Source organism: Pollachius pollachius (assembly GCF_949987615.1).
Source record: "Pollachius pollachius genome assembly, chromosome: 6".
In the NCBI taxonomy this organism is placed as follows: Eukaryota; Metazoa; Chordata; class Actinopteri; order Gadiformes; family Gadidae; genus Pollachius; species Pollachius pollachius.
This window is the reverse complement of record NC_136939.1, coordinates 510272-524547: the sequence shown is the minus strand read 5'-3', so window position 1 is coordinate 524547 and position 14276 is coordinate 510272. Positions and strand designations below refer to the sequence as shown.

Below are 14276 nucleotides of genomic sequence, written 5' to 3'. Positions count from 1 at the left end.
CATTTTGAGTGAAGGTTATACAAATGTAAAAAGTGTGGTTAGTCATGACACAGATACATCTCTTCTCTTAGTAAACGCACAACAGCTTCAGCAGAGGTGACGATGAGGTGTTCAGAGGAGGTGTTCAGAGGAGGTGTTCAGAGGAGGTGTTTAGAAGGCCGAGCTGAAGCCTGCGAACTCCGCAGACCCTGCTTCTGGAACCCCCCAACCCCCACCTAGGTCAGCTGGACACCTCCCCTCTGTCAGGTAACATCTGGTACCCCCTCCTCTCTGACTCCTTACACCGCATTACTCCAAATATACACGAGTGTCCTACCATGCAGCATTCCCGCCCGTTCCCATTCATTCCCACCCATTCATTCCCGCCCATTCCCTCCCCACCCCCGTGGGGCCTGGTCCTCTTCAGTGTTTCTAATGTACAGGCTTGGTCTTTGGGGCCGCTGGGGGGGGGGTCTAGCCCTGCTCCAGGCCGTCCCCCACCTGCACGGTGGCGTAGGCGGGGGCCGTGTTCTGACGGGCGAAGAACGAGGCGGCGCGGCGCGGCTTCAGACGCTTGATCTCCTTACCTGAGAGGGGGAGGGGGGGAGGGGGGGGGAAGAGAGGGAGGAGGGAGAGGGGGAGGAAGGAGGGGGGGGAGAGAGGGGGAAGGAGAGGGGGGAGGGGGGGGAGAGAGGGAGGTTCTGGGTTTGATTCTGATCGGTCCAGTAGGATGAGGCTGAGTGCGGTGGGGTTAGAGAAGACAAACGTTTGGACTAAAATAAGAACCAGAAATGAAGGAAAGACGGAAGGAGAAGAACAAAGTAAGATATCCCTCCCCACCTGACCAGTACACCCCCTCCTGACCAGTACACCCCCTCCTGACCAGTGCCCCCCCTCCTGACCAGTGCCCCCCCTCCTGACCAGTACACCCCCTCCTGACCAGTACACCCCCTCCTGACCAGTGCCCCCCCTCCTGACCAGTACACCCCCTCCTGACCAGTACACCCCCTCCTGACCAGTGCCCCCCCTCCTGACCAGTACACCCCCTCCTGACTAGTACACCCCCTCCTGACCAGTGCCCCCCCTCCTGACCAGTACACCCCCTCCTGACCGGTGCCCCCCCTCCTGACCAGTACACCCCCTCCTGACCAGTGCCCCCCCTCCTGACCAGTACACCCCCTCCTGACCAGTACACCCCCTCCTGACCAGTACACCCCCTCCTGACCAGTACACCCCCTCCTGACCAGTGCCCCCCCTCCTGACCAGTACACCCCCTCCTGACCAGTACACCCCCTCCTGACTAGTACACCCCCTCCTGACCAGTACACCCCCTCCTGACCGGTGCCCCCCCTCCTGACCAGTACACCCCCTCCTGACCAGTGCCCCCCCTCCTGACCAGTGCCCCCCCTCCTGACCAGTGCCCCCCCTCCTGACCAGTACACCCCCTCCTGACCAGTGCCCCCCCTCCTGACCAGTGCCCCCCCTCCTGACCAGTACACCCCCTCCTGACCAGTGCCCCCACTCCTGACCGGTGCCCCCCCTCCTGACCAGTACACCCCCTCCTGACCGGTGCCCCCCCTCCTGACCAGTACACCCCCTCCTGACCAGTACACCCCCTCCTGACCGGTACACCCCCTCCTGACCAGTACACCCCCTCCTGACCGGTACACCCCCTCCTGACCGGTACACCCCCTCCTGACCGGTGCCCCCCCTCCTGACCAGTACACCCCCTCCTGACCAGTACACCCCCTCCTGACCAGTACACCCCCTCCTGACCGGTGCCCCCCCTCCTGACCGGTGCCCCCCCTCCTGACCGGTGCCCCCCCTCCTGACCGGTGCCCCCCCTCTCACCGGTGTCCACGTAGCTGATGGTGCTGAGGTTCTGCACGCGGCTGCACACCACGCTGTCCTGCCTGCTTAGCCGGCCCCGCCTCCCGCCACGCCCCTTCCCCGGCTCCTCCTCCTCCGGCCTAGGGGCCGCCTCCTCGCCGCCCGCCCCGTCCTGCGCCGCCGCTGAGGCCACGCCCCCGGACGGCGAGCTCAGCTCCACACAGAACTCGATGAGGCCGCTCATCAGCTCGGCCTGGGGTCACAGGGGTCAGAGGTCAGGGGTCAGAGGTCAGGTGTAGTTTTATGTAAAAACATTAAACTACAATTTACTAAAGTATAGTTATCCTAATGCCAGCGGTCAGAACCACGCCCACCAAGCCAAACCACGCCCACCAAGCCAAACCACGCCCACCAAGCCAAACCGCTCTCAGCACAAGGAACTGGAACTGTACCTGTTTACAGTAGACTAACTCTACTAGTTAACAGTAGACTAGCGGTACCTGTTTACAGTAGACTAACTCTACTAGTTTACAGTAGACTAGCGGTACCTGTTTGGAGTAGATCTTCAGCAGCTTGTTCACTGCGGTCCCGTCCTCGTCCCCGTCGAACTCCAGCCACAGGACGTGGGAGTCTCCCTCCTCCTCGGGGTAGCTGTGGTCCCAAGACAGCTGGCTGAACAGCAGCCCCAGGAGGACATGCTGCAGGGAGCAGGACAGACAGACGGGCTCAGCAGGACAGACGGGATCAGCAGGACAGACAGACGGGCTCAGCAGGACAGACGGGCTCAGCAGGACAGACAGACGGACTCAGCAGGACAGACAGACGGGCTCAGCAGGACAGACGGAGCTACAGACGGACTCAGCAGGACAGACAGACGGACTCAGCAGGACAGACGGACTCAGCAGGACGGACTCAGCAGGACAGACAGACGGACTCAGCAGGACAGACGGAGCTACAGACGGACTCAGCAGTACAGACGGACTCAGCAGGACAGACGGACTCAGCAGGACAGACGGACTCAGCAGGACAGACGGGCTCAGCAGGACAGACAGACGGACCCAGAAGGACAGACGGAGCTACAGACGGACTCAGCAGGACAGACGGACTCAGCAGGACAGACGGAGCTACAGACGGACTCAGCAGGACAGACGGACTCAGCAGGACAGACGGACTCAGCAGGACAGACTCCATGTTGGTTCATGCCTTCTCCTTCATGCAGTGAGGGAGCTCTGGGACCAGACTGTTAACAGGTACAACCCCCCGTGGCGTAGTAGGCTACATCCCTACCGGGTTAGCATCATGCTACTAGCCGGCGGCGGCGGCTCACCTTCTCCTTGACGTCCATGACGTACACCCCCTCCAGGCTGATCCCCACGCTGACCGCCTTCCGCCGGCCCCTCTGGAGCAGGCCTTGCGCCGGCCGGTCGATCTCCCCAGAGAAGAAGGCCGACCTGGGGCACAACACACATGGTTACACTGGAGCTACTAACTAGTGCTAACTAGCGGCTCTACCCGTAGTAGGGCAGGGCGTGGCAGGTGTGCAGGTACTAACTAGTACTAACTAGAAGTCCTAACTAGTGCTAACTAGCAGTCCTACCCGTAGTAGGGCAGGGCCTGGCCGGTGTGCAGGTCCTAACTATTCTTTATGTTGATCCCATTAGCTTCCACAAAATGGTCGCTAGTCTTCCTGGGGTCCACACAGAAAGCGACAACAATTAAAACAAACAATAAAACAAAATCACACTACATCAACAAGAACAAAACAAACAGTAAACGACTAACTCATTCAAATAAAATGAACAGTGAATAAATGAAACCACGTCTAACTAACAATAGGAACCGATAGTAATCAAGCACACTGATGATCTGAATGGGATTCATCAATGGTTGTTTCTAGCAAATATTTAAAAGAAGGTCCTCTTTGGTGAGTCTGGTGCTGAAGGCGAGCTTGTACAGCACTCACCATTCCATTTGTTAGTAGACCTGGCAGAACCAGAGAACCAGTGCCCACTTGACGTGTGACATGACCATGACAGAAACCGCTATAGACAAGGTTTTCACAAAGCTACACACTAAAAAAACTAGTGGTCCTACCCGTAGTATATGGGGTCAGAACAGTCTCATTAATAATGAATGCACAGAGAAGGATTCACAAATGCATTTTGTGATTTATATATAAATGACTCTCTTCTCAAAAAAACAATTTCAATGCACACACAAATGGATATCGGTATGTATAAATGTAAAATAAATCCATAAACAAAAATAAGTTTCACAAACACATTTCTGGTCCACACACAAATGTGTCTTGTTTTAAATAAATGTAATATAAATCCATATATACATTAATTCAAAAAATATTTGCAATTTTCATAAAAAATGTATTTGGATGTTGTTACATTTATATACAAACTGTTAAACTTGAATTAACAAGATGCTTTTCATTTGTGAACTTGTTTGCATTTGTGTGTGTACTGGTCTGTATTTATATGTGGATTTTTGAGACTCTCCTGACGTGGCTGCATTCACAAATGCATTTTTTTCAACAAGGAACTCTCTGTAGCCAATCAGATGCCTCCCTCGTTTTCAGCCAATCACATGACTGCAGTCCCGACCTCTGAAGAATAAGTCCAGCCTCCGAGCCTCCCGGTTCCCTCGGTCAAATGTCTATGGGAAATAACGGGGCTTTTGAATGATCGTACATAACAATCTCTAGGTGGCGAAGAAGTCAAATCTGTGTCACGTTTGGAACTACACACTTTTTCCATCTAGTTTCGACTGGGTTTGGGATTGTCGGTGCCGTTAAAGTAGTAAACGGCACCGACAATCTAAAAACCATGTCACTGCAGTCGTGTGATTGGCTGAAAACGAGGGAGGCATCTGATTGGCTACAGATAGTTCCTTGTTGAAAAAAATGCATTTGTGAATCCAGCCACGTCAGGAGAGTCTCAAAAATCCACATATAAATACAGACCAGTTCACACTCAAATGCAAACAAGTTCACAAATGAAAAGCGTCTTGTAAATTCAAGTTTAACAGTTTGTATATAAATGTAACAACATCCAAATACATTTTGATGAAAATTGCAAATATTTTTTTAATTAATATATTTATGGATTTATATTACATTTATTTAAAACAAGACACATTTGTGTGTGTATCAGAAATGTATTTGTGAGAAGAGAGTAATTTATATATAAATCACAAAATACATTTGTGAATCCTTCTCTGTGCATTCATTATTAATGAGAGTGTTCTGAGTCCATAGTAAACCCTAACCCTAACCCTAGGGAAGTTGGATCACATCTCCGTTAACACCAGCTGATAAGAACGCGTCACACTAACACACCCGTGTGACCTTCTGATGAAGACAGAAGTATGTCCGTCGAGACACGTCAAGGTAAAGAAAATAACATCTACCAATATAGGTGTCTGATAAAAGAAAACTATAAATATTTATCTCAAGTGTAGACACAATGAATGCACTACAACTAGCGCTAACTAGCAGTCCCAACTAGTACTAACTATTGCTAACTAGCGGTCCTACCAGTGGTAGGGCAGGGCGTGGCAGGTGAGCAGGTACTAACTAGTGGTCCTACCCGTAGTAGGGCAGGGCAGGTGAGCAGGTACTAACTAGAAGTCCTACCCGTAGTAAGGCAGGGTGTGGCAGGTGCTCAGGTACTAACTAGTACTAACTAGTGGTCCTACTCGTAGCGTGGCAGGTGAGCAGGTACTAACTAGCGGTCCTACCCGTAGTAGGGCAGGGCGTGGCAGGTGCCCAGGTACTAACTAGTACTAACTAGCGGTCCTACCCGTAGTAGGGCAGGGCGTGGCAGGTGCCCAGGTACTAACTAGTACTAACTAGCGGTCCTACCCGTAGTAGGGCAGGGCGTAGCAGGTGCCCAGGTACTAACTAGCGGTCCTACCCGTAGTAGGGCAGGGCGTGGCAGGTGCCCAGGTACTAACTAGTACTAACGAGCGGTCCTACCCGTAGTAGGGCAGGGCGTGGCAGGTGCCCAGGTACTAACTAGCGGTCCTACCCGTAGTAGGGCAGGGCGTGGCAGGTGCTCAGGTACTAACTAGTACTAACTAGCGGTCCTACCCGTAGTAGGGCAGGGCGTGGCAGGTGCCCAGGTACTAACTAGCGGTCCTACCCGTAGTAGGGCAGGGCGTGGCAGGTGCTCAGGTACTAACTAGTACTAACTAGCGGTCCTACCCGTAGTAGGGCAGGGCGTGGCAGGTGCCCAGGTACTGGTGCAGGAGGGCGGGGGTGTCCGAGGCCCCGGAGCAGCAGGTCTTGCGGTACCCGTCCAGCAGCTTGTGTTCCAGAGCGGCCTGCCGCCCGCCTCGTCCCCTCAGCGTAGACAGCAGCCCCCCGGCGCCGTACGCCACCGACGCAGGCAGGAAGGAGACCAGCTTCTTCTCTCTGGAGGGAGACGCCGCGGGGACATCAGGTCAGACCAAACCAGACTGGACACAATGCAGGAGACTGCGCCAGGGCAGGAATGGTAATAATACCACAGGCCCCCACGGTGGACAAACCGTGGGGCCCCCCGGCAGAAAACAGATCAGTGTCTTATGGTTAACTGGATCAGGAATAGGTTGGAAAACTAATTAACCAATGTGATGAAGGACATGGATAACCTTTAGTTAGATGTCCTGCTCATTAACAGGACAGATGTTCTAGAGGATAATGGGTCCTGCTAATGACCTCCAGGACAGATGTTCCAGAGGATAATGGGTCCTGCTAATGACCTCCAGGACAGATGTTCTAGAGGATAATGGGTCCTGCTAATGACCTCCAGGACAGATGTTCTAGAGGATAATGGGTCCTGCTAATGACCTCCAGGACAGATGTTTTGGAGGATAATGGGTCCTGCTAATGACCTCCAGGACAGATGTTCCAGAGGATAATGGGTCCTGCTAATGACCTCCAGGACAGATGTTCTAGAGGATAATGGGTCCTGCTAATGACCTCCAGGACAGATGTTCTAGAGGATAATGGGTCCTGCTAATGACCTCCAGGACAGATGTTCTAGAGGATAATGGGTCCTGCTAATGACCTCCAGGACAGATGTTCCAGAGGATAATGGGTCCTGCTAATGACCTCCAGGACAGATGTTCCAGAGGATAATGGGTCCTGCTAATGACCTCCAGGACAGATGTTCTAGAGGATAATGGGTCCTGCTAATGACCTCCAGGACAGATGTTTTGGAGGATAATGGGTCCTGCTAATGACCTCCAGGACAGATGTTCCAGAGGATAATGGGTCCTGCTAATGACCTCCAGGACAGATCTTCTAGAGGATAATGGGTCCTGCTAATGACCTCCAGGACAGATGTTCTAGAGGATAATGGGTCCTGCTAATGACCTCCAGGACAGATGTTCTAGAGGATAATGGGTCCTGCTAATGACCTCCAGGACAGATGTTCCAGAGGATAATGGGTCCTGCTAATGACCTCCAGGACAGATGTTCTAGAGGATAATGGGTCCTGCTAATGACCTCCAGGGCAGATGTTTTGGAGGATAATGGGGTCCCCCTACTTGAGGACGGCGGCCAGCGTCTGGGTGTCGAGGTCGGGCCCCTCGTCCAGGGCCAGGGCCAGCGCCCCCAGGCCCGTCCAGTGGTCGGGGTCACAGGGGTAGCGGTCCGACAGGATGTTGCCCCGGGCCTCCTCGTAGAGCAGCCTCAGCACCCCTTCGTCCTCCACCTGCCCCAGGAGGTCAAAGGTCAGGGCGTTAGCTGTGGAGGCTCGTTGGTTCGTCCATTTTTCAGTAAAGGTTGACCTTGTAATGTGCACTACGTGGTTTAAAGTTGTGGTAATGAGACGAATGAGACGGTTCATGACACGCGGTTTCCTGAATCAGAATCACACTGTAAATATATTATATATATTAACATCACGTACCAGGAGTTCTTTAGACTTTGGATAAAACACGTTCCGCCGATACTGCAAACACGGCTCGTCTGGGACAAAGGGAGAGAGTGGATCATTATCATCGTCAGACAGAAGAACAATAAAGAACCGCTCTTCAGGACATGTCGTTTGATCTCTGGTCAGCTCTGTAGGTTGTGTTAGGGTCCCCTGGTCTGGTTGTGGGGGTCCCCTGGTCTGGGGGTGTGAGGGTCCCCTGGTCTGGGGGTGTTAGGGTCCCCTGGTCTGGGGGTGTGAGGGTCCCCTGGTCTGGGGGTGTGAGGGTCCCCTGGTCTGGGGGTGTGGTGGGGACCCCTGGTCTGGGGTGTGGGGGTCCCCTGGTCTGGGGGTGTGAGGGTCCCCTGGTCTGGGGGTGTGAGGGTCCCCTGGTCTGGGGCTGTGTTGGGGTCCCCTGGTCTGGGGGTGTGGTGGGGACCCCTGGTCTGGGGTGTGGGGGTCCCCTGGTCTGGGGGTGTGGGGGTCCCCTGTTCTGGGGGTGTGGGGGTCCCCTGGTCTGGGGTGTGGGGGTCCCCTGGTCTGGGGATCCCCTGGTCTGGGTGTGGGGGTCCCCTGGTCTGGGGTGTGGGGGTCCCCTGGTCTGGGGGTGTGGGGGTCCCCTTGTCTGGGGGTCCCCTGGTCTGGGGGTGTGGGGGTCCCCTGGTCTGGGGTGTGGGGGTCCCCTGGTCTGGGTGTGCGGGTCCCCTGGTCTGGGGGTGTTGGGGTCCCCTGGTCTGGGGGTGTGAGGGTCCCCTGGTCTGGGGGTGTTTTGGGGTCCCCTGGTCTGGGGCTGTGTTGGGGTCCGCTGGTCTGGGGTGTGGGGGTCCCCTGGTCTGGGGCTGTGTTGGGGTCCCCTGGTCTGGGGGTCCCCTGGTCTGGGGGTCCCCTGGTCTGGGGGTCCCCTGGTCTGGGGGTGCTGGGTGAGCCCCATGCGGACCTTGGGAGATGTCCTCAGCAGAGGCCTGGGTGAAGCGATAGAGGAGGTCCTGCCACTGCCGGCACAGCTTGTAGGGCTGGTGGCGGGGTTTCAGCTGCAGCTCTGAGGAGGAGGAGGAGGAGGAGAAGAAGGAGGAGGAGGAGGAGGAGGAGGAGGAGGCTTTAACTGAGGCAACAGTGATCTACCAACAAGTAGAGAATGGACCAGTGTGGATCAGACCATAAACCTACCAGTAGAGAATGGACCAGTGTGGATCAGACCATTCCACCAGTGATCAACCAACCATTGAGCCCGTGTACGTTCAATGGTTGGTACGTTATAGTTAAGGTTAACCCTAGTTAAGGTTAACCCTACCCAGCGGTACGTTATAGTTAAGGTTAACCCTAGTTAAGGTTAACCCTACCCAGAGGTACGTTATAGTTAAGGTTAACTCTACCCAGCGGTAGGTTATAGTTAGGGTTAACCCTAGTTAAGGTTAACCCTACCCAGCGTTACATTATAGTTAAGGTTTACCCTAGTTAAGGTTAACCCTACCCAGCGGTACATTATAGTTAAGGTTAACCCTTGTTAATGTTAACCCTACCCAGCGGTAGGTTATAGTTAAGGTTTACCCTAGTTAAGGTTAACCCTACCCAGCGGTGGGTTATAGTTAAGGTTAACCCTACCCAGCGGTAGGTTATAGTTAAGTTTAACCCTAGTTAAGGTTAACCCTACCCAGCGGTAGGTTATAGTTAATGTTAACCCTACCCAGCGGTAGGTTATAGTTAAGGTTTACCCTAGTTAAGGTTAACCCTACCCAGCAGTAGGTTATAGTTAAGGTAAACCCTAGTTAAGGTTAACCCTACCCAGCGGTAGGTTATAGTTAAGGTTAACCCTAATTATGGTTAACCCTACCCAGCGGTAGGTTATAGTTAAGGTTAACCCTACCCAGCGGTAGGTTATAGTTAAGGTTAACCCTAGTTAAGGTTAACCCTACCCAGCGGTAGGTTATAGTTAGGGTTAACCTTACCCAGCAGGGGGGAGCACAGCCAGAGGGCGAAGGCGTCCTGCGCGGCCTCGGGGATGCGTAGAGCCTGCCGGACGTCGCGGGCGAGCTCCTGGACGCTGACCACGCCCAGCCCCTCCACCATCAGCGGGACGGGGGCGAAGTCCCCCACCAGGTAGATCACCACATCCTGACCTGGGAGGACAACACGGGGACACCATCATCACCATGACAACCAGGCTGTCCCCATGACGACATCCGAACAAAGACCGCTAATGATGTTTAGCATAAAGGTGCTTATGTGTTTCTCTGTAGCGAACGAACAAACCAAACTCTATGTGTAACATAGCGATGCTAATATGTAGCAAACAAACCAACAGCAAATCAATGTGTAACATAGCGATGCTAATATGTATCCATGCTACGGAATAAGAAGCCATTTCGTTTTTCCACCTCGTGATACAGTGACTACAGTGATGCATTATGCACATTGTGATTGTAGGCCATTTACTTTATTACATTTAATGTAATACATAAGCAGTTAAAATGGATGGATGTGATTCATATTTAATGATCACAATCACGTAGCAGATGAAGGGGCTTTTATTTTGAAGGAATGATGATGGGTGTGTTTGCAGCAGCCTACCACGGGTCAGCGCTGCAGACGAAGCGATGCTTCCTCGCTGGGAGCGGTCGTCAGGCGCTTCTGAAGAGGGAGGCCCACCGTCTGCCTCCATCCTGAACACCGAGACGACAATACCTTACTGTAAACACCAAGACCTTACTGTAAACTCCAAGACCTTAGTGTAAACACCAAGACAACAAGCCCTTACTTTAAACACCAAGACCTCACTGTAAACACCAAGACCTCACTGTAAACACCATGACCTCACTGTAAACACCAAGACCTCACTGTAAACACCAAGGCCTCACTGTAAACACCAATACCTTAGTGCAAACACCAAGACAACAAGACCTTACTGTAAACACCAAGCCCTTACTGTAAACACCAAACCCTTACTGTTAACAAGACACCAGTGTTTAGGCCAGTGGCGGTGTTCATAGGCCATTGACGGTGTAGATAGGCCAGTGGTGGTGTTCATAGGCCAGTGACGGTGTTCATAGGCCAGTGACGGTGTTCATAGGCCATTGACGGTGTAGATAGGCCAGTGGCGGTGTTCATAGGCCAGTGACGGTGTTCATAGGCCAGTGATGGTGTTCATGGCCAGTGACGGTGTTCATGGCCAGTGACGGCGTTCATTGCCAGTGATGGTGTTCATGGCCAGGGACTGTGTTCATGGCCAGTGACGGCGTTCATGGCCAGTGACGGCGTTCATAGGCCAGTGACGGTGTTCATGGCCAGTGACGGTGTAGATAGGCCGATGACGGTGTAGATAGGCCAGTGACGGTGTTCATAGGCCAGTGACGGTGTAGATAGGCCAGTGTATTGATGCTTCATAAGATCTAGAATGTGCCCCTCGTTTCTCTTCCTGTAGACCGCCATCACATCCGGCTCCTTCTAAAGACAGTTCACTGCAAGGAGCAAGGGAAGGATTTAGCCAAGATGGTCGTGTGACTAAAAGAAGACAGACCTCATGAAGAACGTTGTATTTATACACAGTCTAGGTAGTATAACACTACAGCCAAGGATAGAACACTAATACCACCTTCGGCGAGTCTCCACTCGAAGAACTCCTTTAATCACAAATCCTATCAGCTCTTTGCGACATTGGATGAAAGACTGGTTTCTCCCTGCAAAGTAGGACATTACGAAAATGGATGTTGTTTCAACATGACAACATTAATGGTTAAATTAATGATTGTTATTATCACTGCTGTAGTGCAGGTTTCTGCAGGTTGTTCTGTCACAGAACCAACTGAATATGACAGTTTCCCATAGGCTCTAGCGCTTCAGGGAACAACAGAAACACTGGGTTCTCACACTGCTGCCTCCCACACACTGGGACACCACAACACTCTGAGACAACTGAGAGGGCGGACTTTAGTCAACACGCTGGGTTGGAGGATAAACCAGTGGTTCTCTCCCTCTTCTGGCCTGTTCATATCAAATTGATCATATAAACGTCACGGTGTAGGTGAGGTATGGCTCCAGGCTAAGAACCATAAGGCCACATGATTGACCCTTACAACATGGAGTCAATGTATGGAGCTTGTATCGCCTGCCACTCCATCTGCATCCAAACTAGAGATGTCATGACCCCCAGGTTGGGAATCAATGGGCTCAGTGGAAAATGCATATGATCAGAATAAGTTCATCATATAGGGCACATAGGCTAACTTGTGTATACTCTGTCTTCCGCAAGTATTAAGAGGATCATAATGAAGCTTGTAAGACAATCGGGGCATTGGGACAAACGGAAACAACAGTTGAGGCGGAACCAAACTGCTGTAGCTACAGAATACACATGGAAACTGTCTAAAAATATACCTTAATGTCAGCACAATCCACCAGCAAAATACTTGTTCACAGACAGAAGCAGTGGAGTGCATTCTGGGAGGAGTGCAGACGTAAACATGTTGATGTTTGTTTTGCTCATGACTGGATGACTAAGACATTGGACCAGAACAAGAGGTCTACATTTAGCCCACAGTGAACGAAGACAGCCATCACATCTGATTTATGATCCTGATCTAATCCATATATACAGAAATATAAACTACTTTTGGTTAGTATATCAACTAAATAATTAGGCTGACTTACTAACAAGGAATCCATAATGCCCGTTTAACTCTTGAACTCTGACTCCCTATAGCCACAGGTCACATACAAGCTGACAGTTTAAACGTTACAACTTCAGCAAGTATTGCTATAACATAAAAAACACAATAACGTGATTGATTGTAATTTTAAAATGCATGTATTAAACTGCTCTTTTGATATAACTTGATGGGAAATTAAATTCAACTGAGATTAAATTAAGTTTAAATTCTGTGTCCTTAAACATGTTACCAGAGGTTCACCTCAGATTAAGATGTTCTAGTTAAGTGTCTTTAAGCATGTTAACCAGAGGTTCACCTCAGATTAACATGTTCTAGTTAAGTGTCTTTAAGCATGTTAACCAGAGGTTCACCTCAGATTAAGATGTTCTAGTTAAGTGTCTTTAAGCATGTTAACCAGAGGTTCACCTCAGATTAAGATGTTCTAGTTAAGTGTCTTTAAGCATGTTAACCAGAGGTTCACCTCAGATTAAGATGTTCTAGTTAAGTGTCTTTAAGCATGTTAACCAGAGGTTCACCTCAGATTAAGATGTTCTAGTTAAGTGTCTTTAAACATGTTAACCAGAGGTTCACCTCAGATTAAGATGTTCTAGTTAAGTGTCTTTAAGCATGTTAACCAGAGGTTCACCTCAGATTAAGATAAGGGTCCTGAAGCATGTTAACCACAGGTTCACCTCAGATTAAGATAAGGGTCCTGAAGCATCTATGCTTCGCCCTTTTTCACACAACGGTGAAGTGTCAGAAACCCAAATGAAGCTAGCTGCTAACTGATGTGAAGCCTCTTCGGTTAATGCATAACTCAACAACAAAGAGCTGTGTTCAGGGGACCACCTTACCTCTAAACAGTACACGAGTCCCCTCAGTAGCCCTTCGTCCAGGCGGCGTGTGCTTTTATAAACACTGTCAGCTAGCTCTGAAGGTAACCCAGCTAGCTCCGCAGCCAACCCAACAGTTAGCGCGTCTGGAGAGAAGCTCGCGGCTCAGGCACGAGCCCGTCCTTTGAGTCTGGATCCTGACTTCCGCCCTTCTGTGCTTTTGATTAGTATTAATATACAGATAATTCATACAAATATGAGAACAAAGTACTTATTATTTCGGCCTTCTGCAGACTCAAGTACTATAGTATTGTTTTATTTTATTTTAGAATAGGGTTACTGCAACATGTAAATATGAATGAACTTAACTGTTACAAATCAAATAATAATGTGTAAAATGAGTGGTGTATGATAAGTTGACTTCAACGTGAGACCTAACTGGCCTCGCTTCGTTATCATAAAAACAACTGAATAGAATGAGTCAGGGTTTCTGGAGAAAGTGATCAGAAGACTCGACTCATTGTTTTCACGACTCCGTGTGCATAAAATGCGGTAAACGCTGTCACTCGGGCGGGTGACGTGAACGTTCTTCCGTTTCCTAATCACGTGGGTGTTTCGTCAACGAGGGGCGTTCCTACCGCCTCCGTCAGGATTGGCTGCAGAACACTGTCATGTTGAATCCATGTCCATCCATGCATTTAACCCAAGGATTTATCTATGTGGTCTAATTTATAAGCATATTTATTTATTTATAACCATATTAACCATATTATTGTTTTCATCCAATAATGGCTTAAAAGAGATTCAGACAAGGAAGTGCTATTTGATATTGAAAGAAACGTATCTATTTTGGTCTTGAATATTTTAGATTATATAATTATAATTATAATTTATTTGCAATTCAATGTGTGCGTAAAATGTTTGCAGTGAAGAGTGAACGAGTTTCTTTCCAGATCATATGAATACGCTTCATCTTCATCAGCATAATTAACTTTCCCATAGTGCTCAATCATAATGTTCTAAAGTCTTATTATGGAACAAGATCTATGAGTAAATAAACTGGCATACAGAATAAGAAG

The 14276-nt window shown here is 50.4% G+C and overlaps 1 protein-coding gene across 1 annotated transcript; it reads right to left on the bottom strand.

Moving 5' to 3' along the window:
* Nucleotides 1–384: 384 nt before the first annotated feature.
* frmd8 (FERM domain containing 8) lies at nt 385–13340 on the bottom strand. Its single transcript, XM_079737582.1, has 11 exons — nt 13219–13340; nt 10290–10381; nt 9668–9838; nt 8659–8760; nt 7719–7777; nt 7354–7520; nt 6026–6235; nt 3137–3260; nt 2358–2507; nt 1831–2062; nt 385–566 (listed from the first exon to the last, which is right to left on the bottom strand). Exons 2-11 carry the CDS (start codon nt 10378–10380, stop codon nt 454–456), a joined length of 1419 nt encoding a protein of 472 aa, XP_079593708.1. The 5' UTR covers nt 10381; nt 13219–13340; the 3' UTR covers nt 385–453.
* Between the last annotated feature and the right edge of the window lie 936 nt (nt 13341–14276).

Bases quoted from the DNA above. Each gene is read 5' to 3' on its own strand.
- frmd8 (XM_079737582.1), bottom strand. From the start codon at position 10,380: ATGGAGGCAGACGGTGGGCCTCCCTCTTCAGAAGCGCCTGACGACCGC. The intron at 6,236-7,353 runs GTAGGGGGACCC...GTCTCCCTCCAG, and splicing joins ACGCTGGCCGCCGTCCTCAA to AGAGAAGAAGCTGGTCTCCT. The intron at 567-1,830 runs GTGAGAGGGGGG...TCCCCCTCTCAG, and splicing joins CATCAGCTACGTGGACACCG to GTAAGGAGATCAAGCGTCTG.